Genomic DNA, 20919 nt, shown 5'->3' with positions numbered 1-20919 from the left:
GCTGTGAGGTTGAATTGTATTAATGTCATATGGCCAGACAGTTAGAGTGGAAATGTCTGCATAATCGATGCAATGTTGCATCAACGCATCTCCTCCAAAGAGTTGGTATTTCATGCTCTGGAGAGTTGTAAAGCTGTGAGAATGTGTACGTCATGATTCGACACATCACTTTGTCTTCACAGCTTAACTTCACATGGACGGGGGGAAACTAACACAACGTGATTCAGCGGTGGTGATCCTGAAGCTCTGCTACACACTACCTCCCTCTACCCAACATGTCTCTCTCTGTGTCTCTGCATACTTTCTGTTTTCACATGTGCTGCTTCACCATGGACTATGGCCTTTATGACTGAGCTAGAGGGGACTGAAGAACAGATTACACAGTGACAAAACTGAACTGAACTGAACTGAAGTCCTGAGTTACGCAATTTTAATGGCACGTCAGTTTGTGGTGATAACTGGGACCCCCATAACTATAATAATTTAACACAATTCATACTGGAAGATATTTCTTAACCATCCATCCTAACTCCTAATCCTAACAAGCAATACATGTTTTGCTCAAAGAACCATCATTCAATTTCCAAGATCTGCCATTTATGGATTATGTTGGATCAGTTATCAGTTTTATTTGGCTGTACCAAAGGTTCAGAAAGGTTAAAATGGGGTAACTGAAAGCCTCATAAAATTGCAGACAGAGTGTTAATGTAATAAGGGCTACTTACAATAATGTATTGTTAATCACCCTGGTAAATAAGGAAGGATAGATGAGACTCACTGGATCGAGACCCCAAAGAGAAGAGGGCAGATGAGGGGAAATGTGGGGTGTCTCTTTAGTTCTGGATAAGCAGGGCAGGGAGAAGCTCCTGTCGGCCAACAGCATGCAAAAGAAAAGCTGCGGAGATGGCAGGTGTTTCCGGCTTTAATGGGCAGTTTCCATAAAATAATGTGTGGGACAGGTGGTTGCGATCGTTGGCAGGGTTACTACTGATCCCCCCCCCCCCTCCTCTGTACAATTCCCCGCTTTCGTGCCATTGGAGTCTCTGATGGAGGACAGCTGGCACCAATGTGACCCTCTCACTGATGCAGATAATGAACTGCAGTTTAGTTTTGTTTGGAAGGCATCAGAGCCACCCCAGCGTTTGGCTATCTGCTGTGCATCTATAAAACTAGAGCCTGCTTTGCTGAGCATTCTTGGTAAAGGTGAGACTTTTTTTTTTTTTTTTTTTTAACTCGTCTCTCGTCGAGAGTTTTAGAAATGTTGCTGCCCTAGGGCTTGAATGAGTCAGCCTTTCACTTATGCCATTGATTTCCAGTGGGAGATGAGAGGCAAAGTTGAGGTGGAGGTTAATCTTGAAATCAATTATTTTGAGCTTATTTGGCCCACTGTATTGTCAGCATGACATGCTTCTGTAGCTTTACAAGTTAGTTGTATATACATTTGTTTGAACACGGCCCTAAAAACATGAATCCTTTATACAGTAAATAAATGGATGCTCCGTACCAGATTTAGTTTGCTCTGCACCCAAGTAATTCTAATAACGTTTTTTTAAAGTGATCGGGATAGATGAGCCTAAAAAGCGTTCACATTTAACATTCAAAGGTCTAAGGGAGGGAATCTTGTAAAAGTACTGTAAATGCATCATTAACACAAATGATAAACATCATACTACGGTTGTTATGTAAATTGATATAGTTTTTTGTCTAGATCATTGGTGGATCATACATATTCCTACTGACTATGAAGTAAGTGCAGTATTATAGCCTATACAAAGTATAACAAGTTGTATCTTAATAGTTACTCATCCATAACAAATTAACTTCTAAGCTTGGGCTGTAAGTAAATAAATCAACAACTAAAGAATAGTTTCTGCATACATGCTATATTTAGAGTAGGTTACTATAGTGCGACCATGTATATGTAACATTTATAGTAACAACAGGTCTACGTCATAATTTGTAGCAGTGCCGCCAACATAAGCCAATTAGTTTTATTGATTTGTTGTGAGCACCTTAAACTGAGCCAGGACCTGACAACAAGGGGATCCAATTAAACTGCTATACTGAAAATAAATAGGAAGGCTGCAATGGGCAAGCTGCCAAGGTGTAGTGTAAGTTGTGATAACACACCCAGGAACACTGTGTTTATAATTGAGCACAGACATATATTTATAGAAAATGATAACAATACAGGCTAAAAAGACAGTCTGCGATTGTTGCAAATAGATTTACTGACGCAATACAACCACGTCATTGTTAACAACCATTCATTTGTCTATTTCTCTAATGTATTAATAGAGAATCGAGCAGCAAGACAAAGGAGCAGTGATGTGTGTGTCGGTGCGTAAAGTGTCGTGCACACCCGGGTGTAGATGGAGTGGTTACAGTGATTAGTCCCCGCCTGGTTTCTCTGGCAACCCGGTCTCCGCTCCGTGTCCATGGCAATGGCGAAGCAGTTTACATCTTTTTTTTTCTGAGAGGGGAAGGGGCTGATATTTAACGCCATGGGTCATAAGCTAAGGCTACGAGGCCAAAAAAGGCTCCGCGCGTCAAGATCGTGCAGATGTGACGAGAATGTGCGAGTCAGTATGCGGATAAAGGTGCGAGCGAGCCACACAAAGGGACATCTAAACAGGATGCCAGTGACACAATGAGACATCACTGTCATCATATCAGCGTAATAATGTTTACTCGTAATGTAAACATCATTATAATCTCAATATGTGACCCTGTGTAGACTGCCGGTCTGCAACATATTAGATCTTCGCTCTGCCTAATTGCCTCTGTTTACGAAGATCACCAAGTCAATGCAAAGAAAGCATGTGATCTCAGAGACACACCGTGCAGCGTGTAGGCCTACGGTAGCGACTGCTCAAACAGCAACATCCACAGGGAGGGAGCTGGGGATGGCAGACTCCCCATCCAGTGGCTGCTTTTGTTTTTAGTCTAGCCTCAAAAGGTGGTTGGAGCACCGTGTTGGGCACCATTGGGTGCACGGTCGCGTTAAAACCTGTGATTAAGGGGGCAAAGCAGTCATTGCAAGGAAAGGCTCACGTCTTACCCTTGGAGGCATCCTTGTCTTCTTTAGGCTTCGCCACTTTTCCGCTCATAGATCCCAGTTTGGATGTGTAATTCCCGATTTAGACAGGAATCGAAATCCCTTTAATTGCTGACTGTCCTCAATGAAATCCTTACCACAGGTTCCAGGTGCTGAGATAAGGTTTCTGTGGAGAGATAAACATTCATCAGAAATGTTCCAGTCATAACAGAAGTGCAGCAGCGTGTTGGTGTTAAAGCAGGGCCATATCAAGAGACAATGGACCGTGGGAGCTTCTCAAGAAGCAAGGTGTTATTGAATCTGCATAGTAATTGGATATCAGTCGAAACTATTGATGATATATAAACACACAAACGACAAAGAGCCCATATGGTTTCAATAAACACCAAGGACCAGCATGCCGTGTGTATCTTTCAGCAGCAGTGTCTTACAACCACGCGTAAACCTACCTTATCTCCTCCACGTTTTCTGCTACATCAATGCACATTGATGAAAGGAAATGCTCCCACCGCGAATCCCGTTATGTTGCATACAAAAATCACGACCTGCTCTACTGGGACAAAGGAGAGGCGCAAAAAGCTGAGAAATTAATCGCAGGTTGTCTTTCCTCCACAGGTCTTTCAATCAATGTTGAAAAAGGGAAAAAATAGAGGTCAAAACACTGACGAACAACCCCTGAGGGAGAATTATTATCCAGTCTAGTTGGAGCGACCAGGTTCTCCTGTCTGAGGCTTTTCCTATTGACGAGCTGTGCTCCTCTGAACGCGCGGCAGCCAGGATCAACAGGATACACAACGTGAGAGCCCCCCACGTTATAGCGCCAGTTCACACCGTGGACATTTGTTTTTTTTTTACTTCAGTAGCACCACTGAGATGAAAACAACCCCCCTTCGTAATTGCTGTCAGTGTGATCGCGGAGCTGTCGATGCGGTGAAGAATTAAAGCAGGAGTCTGCGCTGCATGTCGCTCACCATCTCTCTGTTGCTCTCAATCAGTTGCGTTTGCGGAGCTATGCGTCATCCCATTCACATACAGCTTGCACATTTACCTCTAAGATGATCGCTGGGGTTTTCTTTGACATCATGACATGCATTAACTGTGTTGAAACCAGTCTATGGTTGAAACAAACAACAGGATGATAGAAGTATAAAATAGAAAAACAGAAGTTAATTCATTTTCATTTTTTCTTTAGGTAAGATAAGCCTACAAATGGATGTATTAGACGGTAAAAACAAGGAAACTTGCAATTGTGTTTCATTTTGTTCAAAATCATCCAGGACTTCATATTTCATAATATTAACAGAGGTTCAAATAGTGAAATAGAAAGCAGCAAAGACTCTCCTGCTGCAAACAGTTCTGTTGATTTGTTGGGCTGGTTGGTTCACCCCACTTACAACACAGATTTTCAGAATCATCCCTTGTGGTATTTTGCCATGTAAAATGTGTGTAATTTATTTGTACAGGTTTTATAATATCTGTCCTCAAAGCTTAATTTTAGTGACAATTAATTTAAGAAATGTGAAAGTAAACAAAATATGTTTTTATTTTCCAAGAACAATGCGCTGTTTGCCATTAATTATCCATAAACTTCACAGTGAACCGTTTACATAATAAATGGTCTTTCCTTACCTTTAAAACTGGTCGAAACGATGGCTAAAAGTTGCTCCTCATCCTTCACTTTTACTCGCATCAAGCCGTCCTGATAAAATTGTCTGAAATCAGTAATCCAAATGGTTTTCAGGACTCCTCATTCCCTTTTCTGGTTTCTATAATACAACAAATTTGAATTATTATTTATTTCAGCTGTCACTCAGAAGTCCCAGTCCAATCCCAGTCTGATTTTTGCCAGCTATTTGTCTCATGTCTGGGAGCAGGTCTGTTAGCAGTGGCAGGTTGAGGGTTACAAGATCTATATAGTTGCTATTTTTAGAAGAAACAGGACTCCTTTTAAACTTTCTTGGCATGCTCAAATCTTCCAGAGACATCTAAGGCACACTGGGGCCTGTTTCAATGATCTGCTTTGCCTCAAATGGTCAAATCACACATTTAAATTGAACAACCTTGAAGTACATTTATAAGTACACAGTATGGTGTGTATGGTATAAAAGTATGTACATACGCACTTTATTGATTTGTGTTATCTTGATAGTCTTCAATCTCTTGTACACCTAAAACTGTTCTTTGTTTTTATGGCTTTTGACATTTACAGTTTTAGAACTATTCATTTTTTTCCCCCGGTGGTTGTTGCCATAATGAATTTAGGGAGACAGCTGAATCGATGTCCATGTGCCTGTTCATTTTTTATTAAATCTTAATTTAAAGCCCATTAAAACGCTCAGCAGCTGTTTTAGTCCCCCCTGTTTAGAGTGCTTGGCTCATTTAGCTCTTTATTAAATGTATTGATTTATTACTTTTTCTTAAATCAAGAGATTTTACTCATCATTTACAGTCACTGTCAGTGAGCAGGTGCTCAGTTATTATTTATGTGAGCAGAGGCTATGTTCGCACCAGACCAGAATCAAGAAGACGTTTGTTAGGCTCCTCGTAAAGAGACACAAAACTAGAACCCGCTATGCAAGAACACTGGGACGGAGACTTAGGTGAAGTGTCAAAAAGACTGGATTTAATAAGTCCACAAAAACCAGGCAGGGGACAAAGCAAACTCTGAACAGAGTGGGGAGAACGTGGAGCAGGGCTGAGACGGAGGTTGGGCTGGACGTGGCAGGCAGGACGGAATGGAATGTGGAGTTTCTGGAACAGGCAAAAAACAAAACAGGATTAGCATACGAAAAAATCCAACAGGAAGAGTATACAAAAGTACTAGAAAATCTAGTCAGCCGGAACTGGAGTTTACCACTGTGAGTATACGAAGAACTGGCGAAGTCTGATGATCGAACCGGGGTTTTAAGCAGCAGCAGGTGAGTGGTGGTAATCAGTGATGATGAGAAACAGGAGCGGAGGTGAGTTGGTGAAAAACGGAAAGTAGGTCAACCACGCCCAGCCAGGAAGACAGACAAACAGATAGACAAACAAACATAAAAAAGGAGAAGGAGGTACCGCAAATCCTCACAACGTTAAATCGATAGGATCTGACCCCGAGTAGCTCAGGGGTCAAGAGGTAACACTGGAAGAAAGGTGAGGGGGGACAATGAGAGGATGTCGTCTTTAAGGAAAAACTAGCATCATCACACTGAAACACAATGGCTGTGCCTGTTGATGTGCTCCACACACACCTTACTACTTCTTTGTTGGTAGCCGGAGGATTGTTGACATCCGCCTGGATCATTTTCATCTTCTTCTTATATATAGATTTATATATTTCTAGCATTTGGATTGTATACGTTGTTAATGCATAACTTTTTTAATGTATACACACAACACCTATTGTATTGCAGGTATGACCTTCCTTGGAGAGGGATCCCTCCTCTGTTGATCTCCAAGAGGTTTCTTCTGTTTCTTTCCCATTAATTGTGGGAGTTTTTCCTTATCCGATGTGAACAGAAGCTGCCCTATTCTGTACAAACTCTAAAGAAGCCCCCACTCTAAAGAGACACATGTCAAATGTATATTATTGGGCTATATAAATAAATGTATAATCATAAACACATTAAATAAATAATCCGCCTTATTTCAAGAAAAATGTGTAGTAATTAATGAAAAATATCTTATTTTCATTATTATATGTATAACACGTTTTTGAGTAGTCTCAACCAGAACATTTTGAGTGCATTTTGAATATCTTATCCTTAATTTGACAATGATCAAATATCAGTTTGGCAAAACTAACATAACCCAAATAAATGGTGGTGTTTTTGCTAAAACCAAATAGGACGGTTTTGAAGGATACATTCAATATGAAATGAAAATATGTATAATATGTAAATAAGTGTAAAAACTGTTGAGCTGGCAAAATACCAACGGAACAAAGTTGCTGGAGTTTATGACAAGCAGTAAGGAAGGGTAGGCTATGCAGTCAAGATACATATTGAACTATATGCAAATACAAATTGAGACTGACATACAGTAGGACACATGAATCTTACCACACTTAAACCGTCATAGTGTTTACATGACATAGAGCTCTGACTCAAACGCATGTATGGTAGGAATGAGTGGGTTAGAAAGAGTGTGAATGTCATTGGGGGTTGTGTTCCCTCTGTGTCCATGGCCTGTGGCCCCCCATGACCTTTGCAGCATGGCTTCTCTGTTCAGAACCACGTTCAGCCCGGCGTGTTCAGAGCAAAGCCCTGCGGCACACACAAACTCCTGACTCACACTCTGTCACCTCTGATGTCACATCACAGGCTATGACCACCAAGGACACACAAAAACCCTGATTCATTTTTCTTGTTTGCTGATTGCAGGATTTCTGCTAGAATGCATCATCACCTTATAAAACATGTATTCAACTGTCTGAGAGGCATGTTACTGTAAGTAATGTTGTGTATGGTGCCTACCCACTCTGGGTTACATAATCATGTAAAATCAACAAATATTCTACAAGGTTCTTAAGGATCTACTGCACACGCCTTTTAAAACATGATGATTTATATTGACTTGCATGAAATTGTATTCTGAAAGGTACACTTCAGTTGTTTTGTCGAATCCAAGCGCATGCATCTGCAGATGTCCTCCAAATGCACTGATGATGTATTGAAAATCTTTGAATTGTGTTTTGTGTCTATTGATTGGTAGTGTTTATGAGGAAGTGTTGTCTTGGCAGCAAACATATATAACTTGTGTACATTAGCCAGGAATCATTTCCATCACTAAGATCATAGTGTGTGTTATTTGTCATTTCTGTTAGCAGTATTTATGCAAGATATTAGGATTTTTCCTGTTCACAACAATCACTCAGGGCAGTATGATGTCATGGAGTGTGCAGGGGTTTACTCCAGGTGATGTGCTTTCTTTTAATATTTATAAAACATGTGATTCAAACAGCAATGTTATTTTTATTTATCAACCATCAAACTAACCCTAACTTGTATCATATCAAAGAGCAGGATTTCTCGGAGGAAATTAAACTTGTTGAGCTTTTTGCGAAGAGCTCTTGATTTGATTTGCATCAGATTTTGAAGACGTTGAACATAAACGTCTATAAAATCTTTACACACCCTCATACGACCATATATTTTATAGACCATGTCATGGTTTTAATTACTAGACATTCAGTTAGTTCAAAAATCTATTTCCAATCACAAGGATAATGGCCACTCAACACTGACTTGTAAATCAGCTGCCGGAGGACTGACTGAGTGAACCGATAGAGAATGAGATGCTTTATTTGTAACTTGGCTATAGAATCACCCAAATCAAGAAGAAGCCATTATGGGTGAAAGAAGAGATCAGTCCTAAAAAAATCATTCTTTGGGACAGACTGTGCACCGGTTGCTCATCTGCCTCTGTTTGTCGGTGTTAGCTGATACAAGCTCTGAGTGTGGCTGATAAGGTGATCCGGCTGGTTCTGCTTCAAGCTGCTGATGACGGCGGACACAAGCTGAGGCCGAGGAGTGTTTGTAGATTGTGTGTCTGTGGTTTGTGTAATATGGATGGGATTTATCACAATCCAACAACAATATTGTGTCACGCAATCAAAATGTGCCTAAAGTTACATAAATCACTACGTGTGTTCGGGACACTCCTAGGAGAGCATTACAGGTTTATTTATAAGGATAGATTCATTAAGCACATTGTGCATTTTTGGATGCTATACGAACATCTATTTACTCAGTAACTTTGGAAGTTGTTATGAGGTTCTTACCGTAAATGAGTATATTGGATAATAGCAGCAAATGCTTGATTAAAGCCAAGGACTGAAAATGAAGGCCATACAAATGTTTGCGCATTTGTGAACACTTCTTTATGTGTGTGTGTCAAAGCCTCGCACATAAAAGTAATTGATTTCATCAAACACTATTTGCAGGACTGTTTCACCTGCTCATTAATCTCGGAGCCTCACACAACCCAGGAGCACTGACCTCACTTCCAGAGGTCACCATGGGGTTAGCAAGTTATTTCAAAGCTAAAGAGGTCAGGGTTGAAAGGTGTGACAGTATGTCATATTTCTCTCATGTCTCCCTTTACTACACCACATAATGAACTTGGCAGCTCTCCAGATTGCATTTTTATATCTTTCATGTCACAGACTCAGGGTGTATTTCCTCATAGGGCACAATGGTCTACATGTCTTTGGTGCAGCTGAGACTCTGCCCCTGGTGATTAAACCTTCATCAGTCCACTAGCAGGCGAGTTACTTGCATGTTTTACTCTGCAAAGTTGGCCTTGGCTTATTATAATGAAACATTTATTTGAGCCATTTCCACCTCATTGGCTCTGTCTAATGCTGATTTTTGCCAAACCATTTTTGACATTTAGCAAGAAAACAGTAAGCGCGTTCTCACCAGGAGGGATGAGAGCTCCACTTTTCATTAACGGTGGCTGAACATCTCGAGCTGGCAGCGTCTGTCAGCTCGGCTGCATCACGGCTCACAGGACAAGGGGTGGACTGGAGCTCTCATTTCTTAGGAACTCATAATAGTACTTTGTTTCTGGGTCACTATCGGTGAGAGTTAGTACATATACTTTTGCAAAACCAGGCACTGGATAAGCATCTTAATTATTCTCAATCAGCCCACACATTGACATGTAGTTACTTTAAGAGAAACCATTTTGGACTCATAAACATGCACCCATAAATGATGCTTTTGCAAATGTAGCTAAACCTTTAAACTAGACCAAGCATAACTGGGTCAGTAACCTAGATACAGTACCCTCACCTTATTTAATAACTTTCTTATGCAATCATTATTGGAAGGGAAAAGTTATTATATCAGATATAACATGTTAAATGCCCCAAACAACATTTTATTTCCAGCATATCTAAAATTGCATCATGAAAGTAGCCAATACAGTTCGTAAAACAGTATGTTTCCTGGCATGATTTCGTCCGTTGGCTTCTAGTGTTTAAGATGATTGGACTGTGATGGGAGTTATGAGCCTGTAAATCTGAAATCTACCTCTCTTGTCTTCTGCAAAATATCAAGCCAATTGATGAGCTGCAGAGTGTTTGGCTTGGTGGGAATGCATGTGGGCAAGCGGGGGATTGCTAGTGAAACATCAGGCTTTCAAATTACAGAAATGACTGTACTAATTAACGAAGCGAGGCTCTCTCAAATATCACATTAATGTCAATGACTTTATCCAGAGGGGGTGATAGAGGAGAGTAGTGCTTTGAGGCCTGTGGTGCTTCTTTTTACAGCTCACATCATAGAAGCTCCCCACGGATATGTAAACTCACAAGACTGAAGTGGAGTGAGAAATGCCCCGAAACACAAGATTAGATTCAGTCTTTGACTATCAAAAAGATATTACATTTTTTTTTACTAGCACAGTAAGCTCCTGCCCAAGGTTGTAATGTTGGACAGTGTTTAAAAGCTGTACATCACCAAGAAGAAAGACCAACTGCCTTTAGAGCATGGATGTAGCATATGTGTTCAGACGGATTAGTCACTTCTGCTTCCTTTGAAGGAATATTCTAACATTTAGAGAGGTTCCTTCAAGTTCTTGCAAAAAGATAGAAATAACTCTTCTGTAATAAAACATTGTAAATAACATGATACTATACAATGGTACAGCTAGGGGATGGTAGGCTTAGTTTACAACCAAGACAAGAAACGGGAAAAAGCTGGACTAGTCCTGTCATCACTATAAGCATTTGTCAAATATTTAACCCTTCCTAAAATCATAAACTGTAATTTTTCACTTTTGCATTGGAAACAAACACGATGTAATGTGTTATTCTGTGAGCTTTAGAGGTAGTCTGGATAATTGTCCCTATGAGAGAGACAAGCCAGCTGTTTCCTCTGGTTACTGGGTTTATATTAAGCTAAGCTTAGTTTCACGGACATGAGAGTGTTATCAATCTTCCTATTCAGCTCTTGGCAAGGAAGCAAATTCCTCAGAATAATAAACCATTTAAAAAAAAAATGTCTTCTGTCTAAATGAACTTCCTCCGGTTTTTTTCAGCTTGATTATTTGTTTGATTCCGAGTAAATAGTATCATTTAATTACACCATCTCTCTGTCTAATAATATGTTTCCAGTGGGTGACATTGCAAGGTGTCTCTTGAGGATTTCCCATAAAACCAACATTTCATTTGCCTGCTCCTGATGGTATGCTGTTCTCACTTCAGAAGCAAACACAGTCTGCGACAAATACAAAGTCCTACCGCTCACTCCTGTTCCTGTAATGTTCCTGACAGCTGCTCATCTTCCTCAACCTGCCAGTGGGATGTTATCCAAAACCGTCTCAGAGGAAAAACAGGCGTTCATAAACCAACCTAGATTGACAGAGTGCTAACATGTCACCGAACACGAGTACAGGTTTTCTTTGCATCTATATATAGATAAGCCCTCAAAGAATATTGACACTTACATGTTGGTCTAAAGACGCTCTGAGCTCATGTTATCCCACGATAAAACATGAATATCTTCTCTGTTGTCTTTCTGTAGTCAAATGTCACTTTTTACAAACCCACCAACACTTGGTGAGATAGACAATTTTCTATAGTGAGTAAGTGTTACGAATTCAGGCACTTAGGATATAGGACCCAATTGCACGACCCGGGAGACAGAGGTAAAGTATTGGTAAGATACTTTATTTTTCCAAAATACAGCAATATGAATAACAAAAAAATGAAATTAGACACACCAGGGAAACTAACGACAGAGAGGAAAACACAGGGAGAAACACCAGACAATACACAGGGAGGAAAACATGACAAGGAGAACAGCAAAACACCCACTACCAGACACACAAAACTAAAAACGTGACACAACACAAGAATCGTGACAGTAAGTATGTCAATTGAATTTCTACAGCACATTTAAACACAGTTTAAGGTATCCAAAGTATAGTACAAGAAAAAGAAATAACATTGAAATCTAAAGTGAAAAGTAGAAATAGAGACAAACCAATGACAACAATACACAGCCAATTTCAGATTTAGAATTATAGACGTTAAACATTTTAAAGAACTATTGGGCCTAAAAGGTAATTTGATCAAATACATATTTAGCTTAGATTTAAAAACAGAGTTAGAGGGAGCACATCTGATATCTAAAGACTACTGGTTCCACAGTTGTAAGCTTTTTCTCCTTGAGTTTCAGTTGTGATCATTGGACATATGAGAGATTTGTCAGTGAATTAAGGCATGAGTTCTAGTTGTTTCTGGGTCTTATGAGTAAGAAAGGGCTGAGAGTGATAAGCAAGGTCAAATGACGAGAGACTAGTACTAGAGTAATGTACTCGCACTTATTAGCAGAACATATAATCCAATCAGGGATCATTCGGACAACAGACATCTTTATTAGTGTGATTAGATCAAGACAACACAGTGTCCGAGAGCTGCTGCCAAAATAAATCGAGTCTCTGTAATGAGTATAGATGCAAGGTCATTTTGGGAGAAAGAGTTTCATTCAGGCAGAGTAAGCCCTGATTGACACAGCCTTTACTTTGATGAAAAATCTTCCCTGTTGTGAGTTGTCATCTAATTATAATTCAAAATGCAGGCCTGACTGATTAGCCCTTCACAGCATCGAAAACATTAGACACTTCTTTTTTTATATTTGGATATTTTTAGTGTTAGATTATAACATTCAAAGCTCCATCAACTTGAAAGTGATAAAAGATTGATGTATTTTTGGTAGTGCATTTATCCTTTTGTGGTTATATTCAGATCATAGATTGTGCCTCTTTAATATCACAAGATTGACTAAAAAGACATTAAAATATTACTGCGTATCTGTCGTTGTACAGATTTTCCCAAATCATGCTGCTCTTGTTTGAGCTGTGCAAACATTTTTGCTCCACAGCAACAGAAGAAAGGTTTTTACCAGCGCCAAACATAAGCCTTCTGTAAATGACACTGAGTCCCCGGTGAAAGACAGAGGTCTGCCTGCAGCCCAGGAGATACTGCGCGGTAACAATCAATAGCACTGAGCAAGCATCAGAGTTTTTATTATCTGGGAGGCCCTGACTCGATCCCCCACTGTAGTGACTAATCTAATTGGAGCTGACACACACTCCCCAGCTGCGGAGCTGCCAAAGAAAGCGTGAAGACAGAGATGTCAGGGAGATCTTCATCAATCAATAGTCAGTCGCAGACTATTTTACTTCCATCTATCCATCCATGCATCCACACCGTCCAGTTTTGTTAGTGTACTGAGATCACAATTCATTACCTCAGCGCTACGGAAATAGCAAAAAATGTGTTGCTATTTTTCTCCTGTAGCTACAAACTATAGCGAGCCCAGTCAATTGTCTACACCTACTCTAAGTTAGTTACAGAGTTACTTTTAGAAATATGACTCAGCAAGGGCAAAGTGTAACTATAGAAATGTTTTGGACTGTAGTTGGAACACATATCAAAACCTTACTTTACTCCTCCTGGCTGGAAAGGATTGAGAAGCTCGTGTATTGAGCAGACAGTGTTAATTACTAAAGCGAATTAATTATTCAGCCTCTGAACGATTCAATTAAATATAAATGGATAATAGATAGATGCCAACACTCGAGAAGACTTTGGACTCCCTCTGGGGGGATTTCATAGCCAGAGATGGGTTGCATCTTCTACGCCAGAACACAGAATGACACCGGAGTTAAATCTTAACTGGCTGGAGCAACAGAGGTTTCATATGACCACTGCGGCATTGTCTTGGTTATCGATTGGAGAAATGATATTCTAGATGTAAACACATGAAAGTATTGATCTGTACTTTTTACCTTTTTATACTGCCTTTATGTTGAATTGTCCTGTTTGTCATACATACTTTGTGGTTGTTTGCTCTTAACCTGTTCAATAGATGTAAAATCTAGGTAAAATATAAATAATACTAAAACTTTAGCCAGCCTAACTCAATATTTAATTTATAATATACACACATTGTGTGGCTTCCCTTCGTCTAATTGTAGAAGTTGCTTTTCAAATATAGTCATTCCTTTGATATGTTCATGTTATTGTTTTTTTTTGTACTTAGACTGAGAGCTGTCTCTGTGCTACAGTGATGAAGAATGGCGTACGTGATCCCATAACCCTCCACGATGTGTGTGTAATTTGGGTGACTGAGGTGTACAGTATGTTCGCCATCTTGTGGTCAAAAGTCAAAAGTGCATTTTATTATGGCACAAACAAAATGAAGAAAAGCTTTATTTATCAATAAAAGCATCAATTAACTTATATAGTTAATTTAGTTTAATGTCATTTCACAATAATTATCAATCATTTGATTAATATGTCTTAATCACACATCACAATAATTGACATTAAAGATGTATGGCACAACAATAACGATACAAAAAAAAATCAATAAAAAAAAAACGTTTACAAACCGTCAAATAGATCATTATATATTGGGGTGGGTTTAAAGAAATAAAATAAAAATATTGTTCCTGGACATTTTTTTATTTGTCTCAATATGTTAATCCTCTATTCTGATGTCCCCACTGTTGGTTTATTTACAAAACTCAGTGCATGTGGATGTTGACACTGGAACTTCCAGACAGTCAGGACGTTTTTCTAACATTCAACTAATTGTGAGCCTACATGAGCAAACACAGCGCTGTACTTTGGAGTGATGGTTGTGTGCGTTTGTGTGAGGACACCACAGCAGTTTGGAATGGCACTCGTTTCTTTGTCTGTCTTGTGTTGCCTGCTTTTGGACTTTCAGCTGGGATATGGAGGTATTTTATACTTCATCTTTGTGGTGCTCATAAATAATTTCTCTCTTGAGGTTTATCTTAGATGTTTGTCTTACTTTTGGAGTGTTGTCAATACCTGTGCTAGGTAGAAAAATAAATCTAAATCAATACAGAGTATCAATACTTTACATATTTGTTGTTGTGGCGTATGAGATGAAGACAGTTTTTAGAGACTGCTAATATTTACATTTTTGTTTTACTTACTTTAGCCCCAGCTCCCGCCTCGGGCCCTGTGTTCCTGTCCGGTCAGGCAGCTGACAACGTTCTGCGGAGACACAAACGCTACAACACTGGTGTGTTTGAGGAGTTCCAGGAAGGCGACCTGGAGAAAGAGTGTATAGAGGAAGTTTGTGACCTGGAAGAGGCCAGGGAGGTCTTTGAGAACGATGACAAGACAGTGGGTATTTATTTATATTTGTTTTTTATTATACATACGCTTGGCATTCCTTGCTTTACTCACCATAGACTTTACTCTGTATTTTAGATGGAGTTCTGGGCTGGATATATAGGTAAGACATCCGACATCAGCCTCCAAAGATGCTTCTCTTTCTAACCTTTAAACCTTGCTGTACTAAAGTCAAATGTCTGGGTTTTTCTTCAGATGGCAATCAGTGTAAATCAAGCCCATGTCTGAACCAAGGGTCGTGCACAGACCACCTGGGCTTCTACACCTGCACGTGTCCGTCTGGCTTCACTGGCAGTAGGTGTGAGATCGGTAAGTGAAAGATCAGACGCTCAATAAAAAAATCTAGTCAAAAGAAATTAGATTTTTATGTTATATGATCCAAAGAGTACGAAAATCAAATCAAATCAGATCTCAGTCTCACAGGATAAACAGCCAGATGCCTATTTTACCCTCCTTTTGTTTCTAAATTCAATCAAAAGCTTGCATCCAGCATCATTCAGGTTTTAGGTTCCAAAATTAGATTGTTTGTCTTTATGGATATTTAAAAAACAGCTGTCAAAGTGCCCTCTGTGAAGTGGCTGCCATTTCCTAAGTCACACTTGTATTTGACAGTGTTGAAGGTGTCCTTAAAGGATAGGTTCACAATATAAAGTCTGTCTTACAATAGGTATGAGACGTGGACATTAAAACAAGTTGTGCTTGTATTAATGATTTCTTCGGTCGATGATGGACGTCAAAAGATATCTTCTCTTTCTTTTTCAATGTAAAAGATGTTGAACAAAATACGTAGCCCTCGTTCTGTGCAAAAAAGTATTCACACAAAACAACACGTACACAGTATGGCATCAACATGTCATTGTATATATGTACTAAGAGGATGGGTTTGAATGAATAACGCATGTTTTCTCCTCAGCTATATCAAAAAGGTGTGATGTGAACAACGGAGACTGTATGCACTTCTGTGAATCAATGAGACCCGTTGGAGCAAAATGCTCGTGTGTGAGAGGATACAGGCTGCTGCAGGACGGAGTTAACTGTGAAGCAGAAGGTATCGATGTGTCTCTGATTATGTCTCTTCTAAATATCATAATAATGACTTTTAAATTCAACGATGCGACTCCTCCTTTCTCACTAGTGGAGTTTCCATGTGGCAGAACTGCCCTGACGGAGGTGAGTGCAGTAGTACTCTCTCGCTCTCTGTTCGGCCATGGGAATGACAGCCTGCAGAACACCACAGCTCCGACCATCATCTCCACTACTGCATCCCCTCCGTCAACTCCAGCCAGTACCCCGGCGACTTCTCCCTCTACAAATAACTCTGTAAAAATCAACTCCCGAGTGAAATTGCCCTGGTGGGTTTTCCGTGATGCTGAGGCCCCTGAAGAGGAGCCACCCATACCTATTAAACGCATTGTGGGAGGCAAAGCGGTTATCCCAGGCGAGATCCCATGGCAGGTATTGTTCAGAAGTTCAAGCATATCTGGCACGTAAAGCTTTGGTACACAAGGGAGACAGAACAGCAGCTCTATTCACTTTCTTATTCTCAGCGATTGTCTTGCTTTTTGTTCAGGTAGCCTTGGTAGAGCGTTCTGGTCATTTATTCTGTGGGGGCTCCATCCTCAGCGATCAATGGGTTATCACTGCTGCTCATTGCCTGATGGAGGCAGAACGCTCCTTCTTCATCAGAGTAGGTAAGAATCACAACCACCGACAAGTCTCACCTCCGCTCAGGCCGGAGGCAGGATCTCTGTGAAGAGTTAAAATGACGTGTCAATTCATTGATATGTTCATTAACAAGTTGTCTATTTTGATAGTTGATTCATTTTTAATTTAAGCAAAAAAGACAAGAGATCTCTGCTTCTAGTTTCTGAGTTGTAAGGAGTTGCTGCTTGTCTTCTGCAATATTTGACAACATATCTGAGGATTTTGGACGGTTGGTAGTCCAAAGAAAAATGTCAATATACTGTATGACTTTTTTTTGTACCAGTCCTATTTTTCTACTATGAAATGTACATGCATGTACCAAATGATTGATGGATAAATCAAGCAAACGATTGTTGGATTTATTTGATCATTTATAACAAAGACACTTAATACTATAACCATACCAAATAATCATGGTGAAAGCCCAAGAGTAAAGCTTTACAGCATGTGCGTAGTCCTTGAAATAATTTCATCTTAATGTAATGTTATTTATCACACTTCCAAGGGAAATGTATGATCCCTTCTGCTTTGAGACATCCACTGCATGTTTTATTTTATAGAGTTAATCTATCCACTGATATCTGTAATGTCTCTACCTGCAGGAGAGCATAACATCAACATCAAAGAGGGCACGGAGCAGGATTATGACGTGTTGGAGCAGCACGTGCATCCCAGATATAATAGCACTCTAAGCTTGTATAACCACGACATCGCCCTGCTGTACCTCAAAAACCCCATCAGCTTCTCCACAACAGTCCGACCCATCTGCATCGGGCCGAAGGCCTTCACTGAGGCCCTGGTGAAGGGGTCTACCCCGGCCACGGTGAGCGGCTGGGGCCGGATCCGCTTCCTCGGGTTAACGGCGGACACTTTGCAGAAGGTCCAGGTTCCCTTCACAGGCCGGACGGAGTGTAAGCGCAGCAGCAGCGCCAGGATCACTCGCTTCATGTTCTGCGCCGGATACTACGACGAGGCCAAAGACTCCTGTCAGGGGGACAGTGGAGGGCCCCACACTAACAGTATGCACGACACATGGTTCCTCACGGGCATTGTGAGCTGGGGGGATGAATGTGCAAAGCAGGGGAAATATGGTGTGTACACCCGGGTGTCCCTTTACTACCGCTGGATCAACCATGTGATGGGGATAACTAAACACAGTCTGGCCAGTGATGTGGAAGACCCTGACCCTGAAATTGATGAATTATAGATTTCAAGAATATGAATGGTAAACAAATGTTAAAATCTCTTTTTGCTTTCTAATGTTTTGCACACGATATTAGTTTGATAACTAAAGGCATTCATACATAATTTACATTGACTGAAGAGCCATTAAAATCCACCGTGCCAATTTCATACAAAACCATGATAAGGAATACCCAGGTAAAGAAAATGATGCTATATGTGTACTTTTACAAACATTTGAAAGATACTTACGTGATTTTCTATGTTATTCGATATTGGATAACAAATATTGTGAAATAAATAACATCAAATGTATGGCATGCCTGTAATGCATTGTTTACAGCAGGGGTCCCCAAACTTTTTCCAGTGAGGGCCACATAACTTTTCCCTTCTCTGATGGGGGGCCGGGTCAGTTTGTAACAGAAAAAGTGTGACGATCGCAGTGGTGCCTAAATGTAAGAATTTATTGTTTTCCAAAAAGCCACACATAAGCAAATATGAATAACCCTTTCTGAGATCAAATAACCCCCTCTGTGTTCTTCACAGAAAAATTTAACTCAGGAAATATATAATAACACTATTTATGAAATCAATAAAAATCAAATAACCCTCTCTGGGTTCTTCACAGAAAAAAAGTCAGGAAATATGTAATAACAGTATTATGAAATCAATAATACCCAAATAACCCTCTCTGGGTTCTTCACAGAAAAAGAGTCAGGAAATATGTAATAACAGTATTATGAATACCCAAATAACCCTCTCTGGGTTCTTCACAGAAAAAAAGTCAGGAAATATGTAATAACAGTATTATGAATACCCAAATAACCCTCTCTGGGTTCTTCACAGAAACAATGCTTCTATTGTGCTGTGCACAATCTTGGTAAAAGTTCAGCTTCAGTTGTCACAGCAAAATCTCTTAAATGACTCATATGAGCAGTCTCTCAAAGTTCTTGTGTTCTTTCCTTATAGTCCAGTTGTGTAAGTTCCAGTATTATAGCCTAGTAGACACCAGTGTTTGCTCTCTCTCATCAACTTCCCCCTGAAAAACACAAAGCAAGCAGGCTGAGAAACCAAACTAAGTGATACAGCACCTACACAGCACAATACATTTCAATACAAGTATGGTTGTGGAGATGGATTTTTTATAGTGAGCTTACCTATGTACTGTATGTTCATCAGTGTGAACTGTGGGCCTGCATCTGGCTGGTGAGAAGTTCAATGTCAGGTTCCATTCTATTCACAGCCAGTCTCAAACACTGATGCAGATGTTCATCTGTCAATCTTGATCTCCTCTGAGTTTTCAGGTGTTTCATGCGTGAAAAGGTTTGCTCGCAGATATACGTGCTGCCAAAAACTGTGGACATCTTCATTGCGTGTTTTTTTATGTTAGGGTACGTGTCTTGAGGGAGGGCGGCATAGAAGTCAATGAGACTGGTGGGCTTGAATGAGTCTTTCAGAACATCACAGCTCTGTAACTCGGCCAGCTCAAACTGATAAGAAGGCTGGGCTTCATCGATGTCGGCAACAAAGGGGTTCTGGAAAAGACGGATTTCTTTTGCATGAACATGTAGTTCACGGAATCGCACACCGAACTCCGCCTTCAGCATTTCTAGTGCTTCCACACACTTTTCAGCTGGGAACGGGACCGCTGGTTTCTCTGCAGAAAGCTTTTGGGTAGCAGGGAGATGGGTGAAGTTGTGCTTTTTCACTTGCTCCAAAAGCAGCGCTTGTTTCACCTCAAATGCTTTTATGTGGGAATACATGTCGCAAATGAGTTTCCCCTGGCCTTGTAGCTGCAAGTTAAGGCCGTTCAGCAGTTCTGTCACGTCTGTAAAAAATGCGAGGTGCCATTTCCATTCTGGGTCGATCAGCTCTGGGACCGCTTTGCCTTTTGAATGAAGAAATGCGTTAATTTCAGGTAGCAGCTCGTAAAAACGCCTCAAAACTCTGCCGCGGCTCAGCCATCGGATCTCTGTGTAGTATAATACATCTCCGTGCACAGACTCCAGGTCAGACAGGAATTGTTGGAACTGCCTGTGTTTAAGTCCATTTGCTCTGATGAAGTTTATGCATGATACCACCACCTTCATGACAGAATCCCACTTCAACACTTTGCAGCACAGTGCTTGCTGGTGAATTAGGCAGTGCACTTGTAGCGGGGCGGTGAGACCCCGCTCTTCCATCTCCCGGTTCATGCGTCCTATCAGACCCCGAGTCGCGCCCACCATACTCAGAGCCCCGTCAGTCGTGATGCTGGCAAGCTTTGCCCAGTCCAGATCCAACTCTTCGATGGTTTGACATACTTTGCCGAAAATATCCTCCCCCGTCGTAGTGCCTTTCAGACTTTGGAGGGCTGCCAGCTCCTCGCACATGTCAAAATGTGCGCTAACTCCACGAATAAAAATAAGAAGCTGCGCTGTGTCTTGCACGTCCGTGCTCTCATCAAGTGCTAATGAAAAAAAGTCAAATTCTTTTGTCTTCTGCTGCAGCTGGGCATATACATTACCCCCAATTTCTTCAACGCGTCTGGTGATTGTACTCGAAGACAGACTCACGGCATTAAAAACATCTTTCTTCTCGGGACACACCTCCTCCACGACAATATTCAGACATTTCTTGACAAACTCTCCCTCAGTGAAAGGTTTACCGCAGCTTGCTATCAGTTGAGCAACACGGAGGCTGGCACGAACAGATGAATGGTTCAGCTGAGTTTGGCGTACAAATGTAGTCTGCTGAGCTAACAGTCCACTTTTTAGCTTTGCTAGTTTGTCTGCTCGCATTTGGCCTCGCAAGCTATCATACTTGTCTT

At 40.6% G+C, this 20919-nt stretch overlaps 2 protein-coding genes and 1 long non-coding RNA gene across 5 annotated transcripts in view; 1 reads left to right on the top strand and 2 right to left on the bottom strand.

The window, feature by feature from the left end:
* fgf13a (fibroblast growth factor 13a) overlaps positions 1-4939 on the bottom strand; it is an 82816-nt gene extending 77877 nt beyond the window's left edge. For 2 of the 3 annotated variants that reach the window (XM_079670263.1, XM_079670266.1), the window contains exons 1-2: positions 3508-4045; positions 3062-3224 (exon numbers count right to left, since the gene is read on the bottom strand). In XM_079670263.1, coding sequence (XP_079526389.1) covers positions 3062-3110 — 49 coding nt within the window. In that variant the 5' untranslated portion in view covers positions 3111-3224; positions 3508-4045. Of the gene's footprint in view, positions 1-3061; positions 3225-3507; positions 4046-4687 lie in introns of those variants that run through there. The other variant, XM_079670264.1, reaches the window with a different exon arrangement.
* Positions 4940-14640: 9701 nt separating this feature from the next.
* On the top strand, positions 14641-18425 carry f9a (coagulation factor IXa). Its single transcript, XM_079669518.1, has 8 exons — positions 14641-14800; positions 15028-15215; positions 15303-15327; positions 15420-15533; positions 16138-16272; positions 16360-16679; positions 16795-16915; positions 17531-18425. Exons 1-8 carry the CDS (start codon positions 14695-14697, stop codon positions 18133-18135), a joined length of 1614 nt encoding a protein of 537 aa, XP_079525644.1. The 5' UTR covers positions 14641-14694; the 3' UTR covers positions 18136-18425.
* A 59-nt stretch (positions 18426-18484) lies between these two features.
* On the bottom strand, positions 18485-19346 carry LOC307031926. The gene is made up of 2 exons (XR_013806111.1): positions 19268-19346; positions 18485-19149 (listed from the first exon to the last, which is right to left on the bottom strand). It is a non-coding gene; the product is annotated as an uncharacterized lncRNA (long non-coding RNA).
* Positions 19347-20919: the final 1573 nt, after the last annotated feature.

The sequence above is a fragment of the Notothenia rossii genome, assembly GCF_949606895.1.
Source record: "Notothenia rossii genome assembly, chromosome: 3".
NCBI classification, from domain to species: domain Eukaryota; kingdom Metazoa; phylum Chordata; class Actinopteri; order Perciformes; family Nototheniidae; genus Notothenia; species Notothenia rossii.
Note: the sequence above shows the minus strand (reverse complement) of the source record. Positions and strands in the feature narration are given on the sequence as shown.